Genomic DNA, 13,846 nt, shown 5'->3' with positions numbered 1-13,846 from the left:
CTTTCCTCGTGTGTCAAGATGGTAAAAAGAAACAGAAGCGGAAACATTCGCAGTCTTCAACACGTGCCTCCTAATCTAAAAATAATGATAACACACAGCAGCTGCCTGCTGCCGCTAATGAATTTAACCACTCTATGGCCTTCTTCCAGCAAATGGTGATTAGTATGCTAACACGTCCCCGGATCTTTGTCGCAACACATGATTATTTTCAAAAAAATGTGTTCTCATGTTGCAGGAAGCAAAGAAGTTATTTAAAGATAATGGAAACAAAGGCAGACTCTGGTGGTGGTAGTAGATAGATTTTATTTTCAAATACCACTTCAGCATATCACAATAAAATATTGAATCACATGAATATTTCACACTAAAACACCATAGCATACAAAATGCATTAAGCAGTCCTGCCTTTATTCCCCTGCTAAGAAAATGTAGCATTTTCTGCAAGGTCTGCCTGGCCTCACTCTTTTTGCTCACAATCTATTGGTCAAACCGACCTTCTGTTTGACGTTCAGCCAATGGGAGCTCACGTGTCAGCAGGGCAGCTTGTGATTGGCCAGGCTGACTGAGGACAAACAGAAATAGATAGCTACACAGCTTCCCTGTCCTCCATGTTTCCTTCGCTAAGTTATCTGTTAATAAGGCAGATGGAGCACCATCACTGCATCTACATCTATGTTAATCTGCACTTCACCATATGAACATGCAGTCAAGGCGTGAGCGTGTGTTCTTCCAGGTGTATGTACATGTGTTTCCAGGTGTGTGTTTGGGTGTGTGTGTGTGTGTGTGCATCTGTTTCCAGGTGTGAGGGAGTACAGCGGTGTTTGCGTGCGCCGGTATCTGTGTGTGTGCATGAGCAGAAGACGGAATTCTTGACACAGACAGTTACAAATAACTAAGCTGAGCCAGCAGTTGCCATGGTGATAACATATCACGCTTCACATGACCCAAAATCCTGCCAATCCCAGGAGAGGATGGAGAAACCGCTCAACAGTGAGGCAGGAAGTTGTCCATGTCGTGTACATCTTGTCCTTCTCTCCCTGAGTGTGTGTCTCTAGAAGGCAGGAGCCAAGGGTCTCTGCTGTGTGAGCTTCTGGGGGTCCAGGGTTTCAGTGAAGGGCGGAGCTTGATAGGGATTTGTGGTAACTATGGTAGCGCCATTGGCAATAGGGTATGGTGTAGCTCGAGTGTTGCTAGGGATGGGATCCAGGTGTTGCCAGGTGAATAAGTTTGAGTTACTGCCGGTTAAGAAGCGTCTCAGCGCACTCAGCGTCAGCACAGCCTGTTAGTAACACACACGCAGACACACACATGTTAACGATTAACACTGTTAATCACACGCTGAGTGACACTCTGTTTTTAGAGAAGCCTGCAGATGTGCACGGGTTGGTTAAAGATGGTTAAAGATGCAGTGACGAAAAATGGACAGAAGAAGCACGAAGGTGAAGAAGAAGAAGGTTTACACCACTTGGGATTAAGTGTTGTGCTTTTCCATTACGCAGTTTCAGAGTCTTCAATGAAACAACAGCGCAATGTAACAATATAAAAACCTGCAGAGCTGAAAAATCAAACTGCAGTTCCTCGAGTGGCCACTCGAAGCTCGCTCCCAGAGTGAGACACTCATGTTAAAATGCCCAACTTTACATCAGAAATAAACATGTTTACAGCCTGCTATACTATGTTTTGGTCTCCATAGCCAATTTACCTCCTTAATAACATCGCAATAACAGTGAAGGCATGAAGGCTTAAAATTATGTGTGAATCAGGCCATATTTAGTCTGTGCTCATCTGTGGTGACATTCAGGTATTTTATTTGCATGTTATTTAACACCATTTAGCAAGTATCTGTGACTGTGTGACACAAAGTCTATGTATGCAACTTGCTGACTAGGCTGGCTAACATTACCTGATACCTCAGCAATCCACCTTCTCATAAAAATACGGTTGATTCTGAAGTCTCACAAAACCCAGATGATGACAGATATAATGCTAAACTAAACTCTTTAAACTAAAAGCTGCTCTTATTCATTGAGTTATGGACGCTATAAGGCTCATTTGACAGAATGGGACCGCTGCGTTAATGGTTTTACAGAGGAAAATAAGTAATATGTTAACTACTTAAAGCCTGGGCTATTTTTTAAATTATATTTACTTAGTGTATTTAGTGGTGAGTCAGAAGAAATTCTGTCGTAGGTACAAATTTGGAAGATGCCAGGAAACAGTGAGCGTTAAGTATGGGCAACATATGTTCAACAAGAAAACTGAAACGAATGCAAACAGAGAACCTGATATTGCATTTGCAGGCGACTCATAAAATGAATCCAATATACAGGAAATCGAACAACATATGAATGTTAATAATCGTTGTGTGTATGTGTGACAGTGCACATGCAGACACATAGACATAAATGCGCTGCGATCATTATTGTAAGATTATATTTATTTGTTTTTATTAAACCCGAGTGTCTCCTATCACACTGAAACTGGGCATAAAACATGCATTTAATTATAGCAGTGTTAGGCTCCCTGTCACTCACACTGTGCCTACAATTGGAAACCTTCTCAAAATGCCTCAGGTTTCATTTTAATGACAGATGAAATACCAGGTGCCAAGTTCTCACACCCACACTGGCTCTACACTGGGATAACAAACTGGAAAATTCATCCCAGTTTCCCCAGTTTAGTGTCACAGTGGGAGAGCAGTCCATCCCAGCTGCTGCTAAAAGAACAATTCAAAGTACTGAAATCCTTCTTTGTACTGTTATAGACTACTGTGCATCTGATAAAACCTCAAACTCAAGGACCTGTGACTTAAGCGAGACACTAGGCTGTTTATCATCATCTCACACAGACCCTCTTTGGTTCGACACAAGGTTATATGCAGATTTAACTGCTTTCAAACACAAGCTTCCTGTCAAAAAAAATGACAGCCTTGAAGCCCAAACAACTACAAGGTGTCACTCGCTAATCATGTTTAATGAGTAATGCCCTCCAGAGAGGAGCTACAGCCTGAAGACGACCGAACCTTTAATATGATTGTTTGCCACCTGCTACTAACCCTCTGCAGGGGAACAATTGAGTCCTTTTCAACTTAATGGTTAATAAATGACTGAAAAAGTGAAACCACTTCCTTGACACAATTAGAGCTTATCCGATGACAGTGAGATGAATGGCTGCTATAGGTTGGTGTTAAGCTAGTTTTAACAGGCTCTACTGAGTCACCAGGGGATAATAAATGAGCTAACTGTCTCAGTTGAAATATATTCTTGCAATGCAGTTCTCAGCAGTGAGATGCTTTGTCAGCAAAACTACACAAACACACACACGGTCAAACAAGCACCGACGCCTGGAAGCTGCCCAGGTCAACCAAGTGTGTGCGGCAGTGTTAGACTTGAGAGAGGGCCGGGGGGGTCGTGGGCAGCAGCTGCTCGACCTCCGTGAAGGAAACGCTCTTAAATGTGTTCATGGTCAGCAGACACTGATAACCCTGAAAACACACACGCGAGCATGCAGGTGATCAAATATCAGATGATGATGATAACCACATGCTCACAGGCGTGCAAAAGACAAAGAGGGCAGTGGGAATCGACAGGTGTAAGCATACACACCCAGGAGAGGATGGAAAAGAAGCAGAACGCGATGGTGGCTCTGGCTGCGTCGGAGCCCTGCGCCAACGGCAGCTCTTCCGGAGAGGTCGCCTGCCACTGATTGGCCAGAAAACAGAAGCCGACAAACCACAGGAAACATGCAATACCTTTGAGGAGAGGAAAACAGGCCTTTTAGATGCAGGGTCACTTCATAATTACCACATTTTTCCCAGTTCGACTTTTTACAGAAAAAAGTGTCTCCAGTCTATTTGAGAACCAGAAAAGATGAATTTTGTCTCCTTTCATGTTAAAGAGAGATTCTGCTCTCTGTTGTTTTTCTGACTTGATTATGAAGCAAATTGTAAAAGGCAAAAAAGAAAGAAGATTATACTCTATTCATGTTTTTTTCATTCTAAAAATATATTTTATTCCTTTGATGTTCTCAGCTTCTCTGCACTGAAGGCTTCAGATAACTATTAAACATACAAAATCAAGTTTCAGCCGCTGAATTAACAGGTGTCATGGGCTACGTTTAGTACAGCACTGCTCACAGTGCTCACAGTAAGCATGATATATGATCAATAGTTTTAGCTGAGCGTTATTAGTGTGCTAACATTTCCTAATTAGATATAAACACAAACTGTTAGCTGAGGAAGGACAATCATTAATCTTTGTTTTTCATAACCCGGCATATTGGATAGATTGAAAATGTGTACTAATGACCACGGACTGAATCACCAGCTATTACAATTTATCCCAACAGCAACCTGAATGTGTGCTAAATTATGCGCTGTTTCACTCAACACCACAAAGGTGAAGCTCATGTTGCTGTTAAAGAAAAATCCTTTCCTTTAAAACAGGGGTGTCAAACACAAGGCTCCGGGACCATGAATGGCCCCACAATAAAGCACCAATCCAGCCCACTGGACAATTTTGGAAAATATGAACTGTATTTTCAGATGTTTTATAGCTTTTATGAATGACACAGACCTCCACCATGGACATTAAATGACAGAAATCTTCATGTTTCTTGACCATCTATTAAAGCGACACTTTCTGTCAATTACAAAAAAACCTATTTTACAATCACAGGACAGTTTACTCAATGAGCTACCACAACTTTTTCTGTAATTTTTACACATTCATTTCTTGCATTTTAAGCCTAAAGAGTCATGCTGACAGATTTCTTTCATTTACTACAGAAGCGTTTTTTTAAATTACATTGAAAGACTGATGTGTATTATTGAAACTGCACTTCTTTTACTGTCTTCGGGCAGGACTCAGGCTAGCTGCCAGTGTTCTGCTAAGCTAAGCCAAGTGCTGGCTGAAAGTAAAGATGTGCAGTTCCCAGAAGATTAAAGAATACAGTGTTATATGCCTGATATTTAAATGTTGTTGTTAAAATGTTTGAGATTTGGCTTTAATACTTTTGTTTTGCCTATTTGAAACTGATCGACTTGCCGCTTGAATTTAAGGGGTTTAATAAAAGTGTTGTATTTAGGATTCAGGGGTGTAAAAAGTAATTGGGCAAGCCAAGATAATTTTAAATATAAGGATTTTCTTCTTTGTAAATATCCAAAAGATGATGTCTAGCACATGTACCTCAAATGCTCCTGGACCTAGCTCTACGTTGTGTGTTACGATATTCGGCCTGTGATAACTGTGTACCAGAAAAGACGAGATCCAGCAGGACCGCACGTTTTCTGTCCCTGACGCTGCTGATGCTGGGAAAGTAAGCATCCAGGATGAGAAAAAAGATGCTGCCGAGGAAACAGGCCACGCCCACGGTGACACCGAAGTTACAGGCGTCGGCGTTGTTGTTGAAGATGCAGAGCAAACGCTCGCTGCCGATGTTGATGTAGCCTTCATTCACAATGCAGCTGAACACCACGATGGAGAAAACCTGCAGGGAGAGACGTGTTGGCCGGTTTATTACCTGACACGCAGAAGAGAATTAACTCACACCGGCGCGCCAGTGCCATGCATTCCTGCGGTTGAGAGCTCAAAGACCAAGGATATCCTTCTTCTCCACAATTAGATGATACTTTAAAAGGGTTATGTCGCCCAAATTGCAACAAAAACAAACACTTGTGCCAGTTACTTAAATGTCATCATGTGACACACCGTGCAGAAAATGAACTCTGATATAAAAGGAAACAGAAACTGAGTAAAGATAATACCAAGTAATAAGAATGGGATTTCTTTCAAAGACAACTGGTTTCTCAAAGCACTAAGAATTTTCCTTTTATTTATTTATAAAACACAAATTGAATCATTTGCCAGAGGTAGATAAAACTGTTAGTTTTTAAAGCACCCTTGTTTAATGAATCTGTAGCCAAATATCAGGAGCTACCCTAAAATCCTTTTCAGTTAGACAAAGAAGTGTCATGGATGAGCTTTACAGGTTTCAGCTACACCACTTTTGTATTGTGTGATTGTAATTCAGCTTTACACTGTTCATTTGGTCCACAGAGATCTCATATGTCATTAATACTTCTCAGGACTAGGCTCAAATCATAGTTTGGAGACTAATGGTGAAATCATTCAACTTAATGTCTTCTTTCATCCAGCGGGTGCTAATTGGATAGGTCAAAGAAAAATGGATGGATAGAAATAGAAAAGCAACAGTGACTAGCTGACATATGATGAGCTGAATTATGAAGGACACACACGGGAAAGGAGGGCTGGTGTGCTTTGTTATAACTAGCTCTGCTTTTGCTCATCTGTAGCACATTGCCTCCTGTGCTCCTGAAATGTTGTATGGTGACTCACAGCAGCACAGCACAGAGAAAACAAAGGTGTTACGTTCCGGTTGGGGGGCATTATTATCCCCGAGCGTTCACATTAGCTCCATCCAGACACAAAGAGGCAGCCCTGTAGCCTCTGTGCCAGAGGCTGAAATGATGTGAGCGCTGTAAAAGCTGAAATTCAGACACTCAGCCTTTTGCAAAAATAGCCCACTGATGTAAAATGCAGACGTGAGTGGATGAAACACCAGACAGATGTAAGTGGGAACGAGGCAGAGAGGGGGGCTGCAGGTAGGCCTATCCATTGATGAAGATACCCACACAGTGCAGGGGAGGCTTACCCACGAAAGCAGTCTGAGGACGGTGCGGGGATGCGTGAAGAAGGCGACCGGATCGAAGGCGACGCTCCCGGCCTTCCCGGCGCCGTACGCGCCCGCTGGCTGCATCCCTCCGGCTTTCTGATGCCTGACTCCAGCCGAGAGAACTAGACGAGTCGGTGTGAGCTGCGCGGAGCGGCGACGTCCTACTCCAGCCTCCGTGTGAAGTCACAACGCGTCACCGCCAGCAGCTCGGCACAGGCTGCGGCAATATAACACTCACCGTGACTTCAGCTTAACACCGATATGCTGCGTGGTTTCTGGGTGTCACGCCTGTTTACCCAAAATATCAACGCGAGCTTGAATATCCTTATGTAATTTGTTTCTTGCTAGAAATATGTTAATATTATCGATAACATGTGTACCTTATTTTAAAAAAATAGCGATAAACCCATGTCAAATATAAATATATAAATAAACCAAATAATAGGCGATTTATTTTTGAATAAATAAATAATAAATCTGAAAAAACTGCATAACGAATTATCACAGAGTGAACTGAACCCATGTTAAAGGGAATCTCTGCCCTTTGTTTGCTCCTCCTGGCTCACAGATTGCAGTTTGTTGCATTTATACATGGATAAAACCTCAGCACAGCAGCCTATCACTGACATTTCTGGACAACGTCGTCTATTCACCTCCACAAAACTTTCATTTCGCGTGCTCACGACGTCACCGCGTTGCCTAGCAACTGCCCAACAACTGTCTAAAATCACAGGCCAAACAAGCATGTAGTCTTGTTGTGTCCTTAAACAGGGGAAATAGTGAGGAGAGATGAATGAATGATACTGACACACAGCTCTCGCTTTCACTCACTTTGCTCTAGATCCACACATATAAAAGCTTATTACTTTTAAACGTTCGCGGTCTTCAAATGTCCGACAGCCCCTGCACTGGCACAAAACCTAAAAAGGACCGCGCTGAGACGCGCTCAAGAGAAGAAGAAGAAAAAAATTCAAGGCAATGTGAATTTAAAATGATTCATATAATACATGCTTGCTATTAGCTGTTGAGCATTGTGTCCCTAGAAACAATTCTGTTTTCTATTTTCTAATTTGTTTTCATTTTTCCTACTTCACTTGTGTTTTGTCTGCTTTTCCTGGGTTTTTCTATTTGCTGACGATTTCTTTCTTTTTTTTCCCACTTGAACTTTATTAGATTTTAATAATTAAAAACAAACAAACAAACAAACAAACAACAAAAACCTACAAGATAACAGAATGGACATTCCACTCCTTAACACAGTTACAATAGCAAAATAAATTGAGAATCAGTACATATTCTCATCAAAAACAGAATCCAAAATAACATAAATACACAATGATGCCAATATTTTCCATAAACCCAATTACAGCTATTGTGATTAGTCCGACCTTAACTACTTTAGCTCGATACGTGTACTACCGAGACCTGTATATGAAAGGTACTTGGCCCATTTGTCATTATAGTCGTCCAGTCTATTTAGCAGCCTATATGATAATCTTTCGTAAGCTGCCACTTGTCCCGAAGAAATATACCATTGAGAGAAGGCAGGAGTCGATGAGGCCTCCGACTCTTTCACCAACAGCTTCCTCCCCAGCGTAATAGCCATTTGTACCCAATGAGCAAGAGGAGTAGGTAAGTGACCCAAAGCTGAAGGGTCTCCTAGTACATAAAGACTGTTCATAAATGGCCTACAACCTTCTCTACTACAGTGTGAATATGAGTCCAATAATCTTGGACCTTGGAGCATCCCCAAAGCAAATGTAAAAGTGTGCCACTATCCTGCTGACACTTCCAGCATGCATCGTCAGTCGCTAGACCCACCCTGTGCAACCGTGAGGGTGTCCAGTAAACTCTATTTAAAATCTTAAATTGAACCAATCTTGAACGCAGTTCACGTGACATTTTTTTCAGATTCCTAAGAATGCCATTCCATTCCTCAGTGTAAAGCTGAGATTTAAAGCCATTTCCCACGTTCTTTTGAGGGACAGTGTGTTAGGATCAGAAGCTAATAAAAGCATTTTGTAATAAGCTGATGCCTCTTGTCCACACCCAAAGATTTTTTGATTTCCTCCAGAATATCGCAGCTTAAAGGGAACTTTGCGGATGAGCCAAATGTATTAACCATCAAATGTCTTAGTTGCAGGTATTTCCAAAATTCCTGCCAAAGTAAATCAAATTCTTCTGCAAGTTTTTCAAATTATTTAAATGTACTGTTTTCGTAAAGATCCCCCAGCACTGTTATACCTCTCTGAAACCAGAGCTTCCAAAAGAAAGGTAACTTGGTGATAGAAAGTTTGGGATTATACCAAATACCAGCAGATTGGTTGAGATGTGGGTCAAATTTGAATAATTTGGACATTCTTTTCCATACTTCTTTTAAATGAGAAAATACCAGATGTGATTGGATGTGGGGGAACAGATTAGTTGATAAGCTATATAATGGTGTAAATGGCGATGCAGTACTTTCAATGGAGAACCAAGTAGGCGCTTTCTCAGGGGGTAAAAACCAATGTGCCAAATGCCTAAGAGAAAAAGCATAATGATATAAAAGTAGATCGGGCATCCCTAACCCACCTCTGTCTACTGGTTTCTGCAGTTTTCTCAAATTCAATCTAGGCTTTTTAATACTCCATATAAATGCTTTGCAAATCTGGTCAAATTGTTTGATGTATTTCAAAAGAACATGGATTGGTAGAGCCTGCAGCAAATAATTGAACTTAGGTGTGCATACCATTTTTTATTACATTTACCTTTCCCCACATCGAAAGATACATCTGAGACCAGCGATCAACATTAATTCTCATATCGCTAAGTAGAGGTTCAAAATTTATCTTTATCACGTCTGACAGGTGAGGTGGGAAGGTAATGCCTAAATACTTAATGCCCTTCTGAGGCCAGGAAAACATACCGGTTGGAAAAAGCGACCTAGGGCAATAACTAGTTAGCGGAAGGGCCTCTGACTTGGTCCAATTCACCTTGTAACCAGAAATACCTGAGAACATATTTATTATTACCTGCAAGGACTGAAAAGACTTTTCTGGGTCTGATATAAAAAGCAAAATGCCATCGGCGTACAACAACAGTTTATGACAGTCTCTCCCTATACTAACACCTGGATAATTGGGCTCCCTACGAATAGCCACTGCCAGTGGCTAAAGGGCCAGAGCAAAAAAGGAGTGGGGAGAGGGGAGGGGATCTAGTTCCTCTACCTAGTTCAAAAGGAGGCCCTATTATTCCATTTGTAAGTACTGATGCCTTGGCGTCTACATATACAAGCCAAATCCAGTTAATAGAGCTTTTAGTAAAACCGAAACACTCCAAAGTGGCAAATAGATATCTCCACTCAACTCTGTCGAATGCCTTTTCGGCATCCAATGAAATCGCAGCTATGGGAGAATGACTGTCCTGAACCGCCCACATAATGTCAATTAACCTCCTAATATTATCAGCTGAAGAGCGTGAACTTATGACACCAACTTGATCTACATGTACAAGAGAGGTTATTACCCGGTTTAATCATCGATTAGCCAGAATTTTAGATAGAATCTTACTATCATATTTGTTGACGTTTTCTTAAATTGCGGTCCTTTTGGCCCCTCGGGGCCACTGTAGAGAGTCCATTGTAGGAATGTTGACAATGCTGCAAGCCTGAATGCTCATCACTGCTTTTGTTACCCGTTGAAGGTCTGGCTCCTGGGTTTGGGTCCTCATAGACGTCAAAACTAGCCAAGCTCCGAGTAAGCATGCTGTCTGTGCAGATGTTAGCAGTATAATCCATTTGTTTCTTTTTCAGACTCAGTTTTTATTTCACCATCATGCTCTTGCCTCTTTGTACAGTAAAAATACAAATAATGTCAATATCTCCATTCTGAAAACCTGTAGACCAAACAACTGTTTTGCTCCTCCAGCAAACAACTGAAATCAGACTTAAGAAGTGTCATTCAGTCTGACATAAATGTAGCCTAAAATGCTTTTCTCTCATCATCTGCTCAAACTAACAGATGTAGGTCTGTTGCTTTAGCACTTGGTGTTTATTACATTCCTAATGTTATTTTAAACTTGTTTCCTCACAGGTCGTCTTGACTACGTGGTTGAGCGTCCTGCAGAAGAAGGCCTTCCTGAAGTCATCAGGATCCTGGATGACACTGACACTGTCAGTGAAGGTGAGTATGGTGAGTATCTCCCTCTCTCACCCTCCCCCTCTTCTCATGAAGCACAGCATCCTGATGACAGTGAAGAGGAAGGTGAGTACCCTCCCAACGTACCTGAGGACGTTGAAGAGGTGAGTGAAGACACTGACAATTCATCTGACTGGAACGACTCAGAAGAGTGGGGCGATTGGCTTAGCGATGACTCGGGGTATGACACCATGGATGAGAGAGATGATTCCCCTCTCATCCGGGAGCTTTCTCCAGAGCCGTTTTGGCACGATTGGCAACGTCCTATTTCTCCAGGTGGTGCCCCATTCGCCATGCCGCCTTTCGGCCACGCCAACGACCCACTCTTCCCTCGAGTCGTTGCCCCAGTCGGTGATCCGTCAGCTGCTCCTCCTTCAGCTGCTCCTTCTTCACCTGCTCTCTTATCTACTCCCTCAGCTGCTTCCTCTCCTGCTCCGTCACCTCCGCCCTCACCTGCTCCTTCTTCTTCACCTGCTCTCTTATCTTTTCCCTCAGCTGCTTCCTCTGCTGATCCTACAGCTTCTCCTTCTCCTTCAACCTCAGCTCTTACCTCCTCAGCAAAGAGAAGGATAGAAGACATCTGCACTGAAGAGGTAAGTGCAAAGGTAAGCAAGGTAAGTGATGACACGTTCTATGGCCCTTCAACATCATCGGGTTCTTTTGGTGTCAGACGCTTCTGGGAAAGGCCTTTTAACCTTTCACTTGATGACAGCGACTCTGACTAGATTATGTTAGAACTTGTTTTTAAACTTGTAAATATCTTTTAATTTTTAATTAACTTTGTAATATGTAAGTTAAGCCTTTGTGTCTTGTGATGTTTGTAAGACAGCTAACTAAGAATATCTGACTTTTAAAAAATATTAACTAACACATGTGAAATGTATTGTTTTTTTCTTAATATGTGACTTTGCCTGTGTGACTGTAAGGTAGTGTTTTAGATATTGTTACTTCTATTTCTTTTGATATCACAGGTAACTATTTAAATGACTTACATATTTTTTCTCAAGCTCTAGCTCACCATGCAGGACAAAGGTAAGTCTGTACTTAATGTCAACACGAATAATTAGAAAAGGTTTAAAAATGATGTAGTGAACTGACTGTAGTCTCTTGTTTTTACATAAGGTATAGCCTGTGGCTCAGGGATCAGAGGTGAAGTAAAAACACATAACAGAAGAAAAGTAAATTGAACAACTCGGTGATCTGTGAATTCATGCTTTTCTCTTTGTCTTTTTGTCTTCAGGTGCTTTAAAATCGTCCTCTCCCAGCATTCAGCACTTCAGACACTCAACGTCCAGGACGGAGCTAACACAGAGAGATACTCCACCCAGAAGACAGCCTTACCCCAACCCGATGAGAAGGATGGATGACCAAATGACAAACTGGAGAGTGGTGCTGTGTTCCAGCTATGTAAGTTATCACCTCACATTGGCTACAAACTGTTTTGAAGACTAAATCCTTCCAAAAGCTGGTATAAATCATCGTCCTACAGTACTGTAGGTGTAAGTTTATTTATGTTTATGTGTATATGTTGAGTTTAAAATTGCATTTTAACAACATGCTGCAGCTGCCTACAATGGAAATCCTGTTTTGTGTTAAAATGACGTCTTTCTTGTGTTATTGCTTTGCAGGGCAGCTGAGAGTGGACAGAGCTGCACAGAGGACCAAAGATCCACTCTCAGCACTTCATACCTGACTGGCCACAGCACCACCCCTCTTCACCCAGGGTGAGGAGGGTCCTGACCCCGCCTGCACAGAGGGAGTTGTGAACATGCACTTCTGTGTCGGTGGGTTTAGGAGCCTCCTCACACACACACGGATGAAGACTGTCACTGGAAGATGTCTCCATTGCATCAGCAGGACGTAAGCATTTGTATAATATTACAGTTTGTGATGTTTTATACACGTTTTTATTGCTTCACTTCAAACTAGGAGATATAAAATAAACCAGTTTTCAAAATATTTTCTGTGTATTTAGTTGTTTTTTGTTAATAAGTTATTTGGAACATCATTGCAACCTGTCAGCTTTTTATTGAGGATTTAGAAAGTTACTGGTGGCCCGAGTGTGTACAGTGGGGTGTTGTTTTTGTCACATGGTGAAAGTGACCTCAGGGGGAGCAAAAAGAACAGCTGAACAATTTGGGGATTCACAGACTTTGGTAATCGTTAAAAAATGAAGAAAAATAGTTCTGTGTGAACAAGAAGCTCAAATATAAACCATCCTGACACACTGACACAAATGATCTGCTATCAGTGTTTTCATGAACCTGGGTGAAGGTAATCTGCATGAGTTTAACCTCCCTGTCAAAAACCTGTATGATTCTGTTAGCACTGTAACAATGAGGTCTTGCTCGAGCTACTGATGAAGCTTTATCAATGCTTGTTAAGTTTCCAAATCACATTTTATCCCGATGGTCCAAGGCTTACATCTTTATGCTCACAAACGTACTTCTGTAATTAATCAGTAACCAATTTATTACTTTAAGTTACAGTGTGAGGGGCATTAATGAACATAAATTAGATTTAACCTTCAGAACTGCCTTAATTCTTTGTGGCACTGATTCAACAAAGACCTGGAAACATTCCTCACAGATTTAGTTTCATATTGACATGATAGCGTCACACAGTTGCTTCAGATTTGTCAGCTGTGCATCCATGTTGCAAATCTCCTGATCCACCACATGCCAAAGATAATCTGCTGGATTGACATCTGTTATAAGAGCAGTATACTGTGGTCATAAAACGATGGACATGGTCAGCAGCACAACTCAGGGAGGTTGTACCTCTGGAGAGGCCCCTTCCTACACCTGAAGTTTTGACCAGTGAAACGTTTCCTCACACAGTTTTTCCTAGTGTTTCATCAACAAAAGGAGAATTTGTTCCTCAGACTGTGCAAAAAGCCCTGACGCACCACAAACCTGTTCATGTGTCTAACTGTTTTCCAAACTCAGCGACACACCGGCCGGGGATCAAACTCT

General features: G+C 41.7%; 1 protein-coding gene across 1 annotated transcript; it reads right to left on the bottom strand.

Moving 5' to 3' along the window:
* Nucleotides 1-185: 185 nt before the first annotated feature.
* Nucleotides 186-7,151, bottom strand: LOC309709243 (synaptogyrin-3-like). The gene is made up of 4 exons (XM_082537802.1): nucleotides 6,673-7,151; nucleotides 5,253-5,487; nucleotides 3,606-3,751; nucleotides 186-1,279 (listed from the first exon to the last, which is right to left on the bottom strand). The coding sequence occupies exons 1-4, from the start codon at nucleotides 6,775-6,777 to the stop codon at nucleotides 1,052-1,054; spliced, it is 714 nt and encodes a 237-aa protein (XP_082393928.1). The 5' UTR covers nucleotides 6,778-7,151; the 3' UTR covers nucleotides 186-1,051.
* Nucleotides 7,152-13,846: the final 6,695 nt, after the last annotated feature.

The sequence above is a fragment of the Aulonocara stuartgranti genome (genome assembly GCF_965226115.1).
Source record: "Aulonocara stuartgranti genome assembly, chromosome: 6".
Taxonomy (NCBI): Eukaryota; Metazoa; Chordata; class Actinopteri; order Cichliformes; family Cichlidae; genus Aulonocara; species Aulonocara stuartgranti.
Note: the sequence above shows the minus strand (reverse complement) of the source record. Positions and strands in the feature narration are given on the sequence as shown.

Bases quoted from the DNA above. Each gene is read 5' to 3' on its own strand.
- LOC309709243 (XM_082537802.1), bottom strand. From the start codon at position 6,777: ATGCAGCCAGCGGGCGCGTACGGCGCCGGGAAGGCCGGGAGCGTCGCC. The intron at 3,752-5,252 runs GTACACAGTTAT...CTCTCCTCAAAG, and splicing joins GCTGGATCTCGTCTTTTCTG to GTATTGCATGTTTCCTGTGG. The intron at 1,280-3,605 runs GTGTGTATGCTT...TGTTACTAACAG, and splicing joins TCTTTTCCATCCTCTCCTGG to GCTGTGCTGACGCTGAGTGC.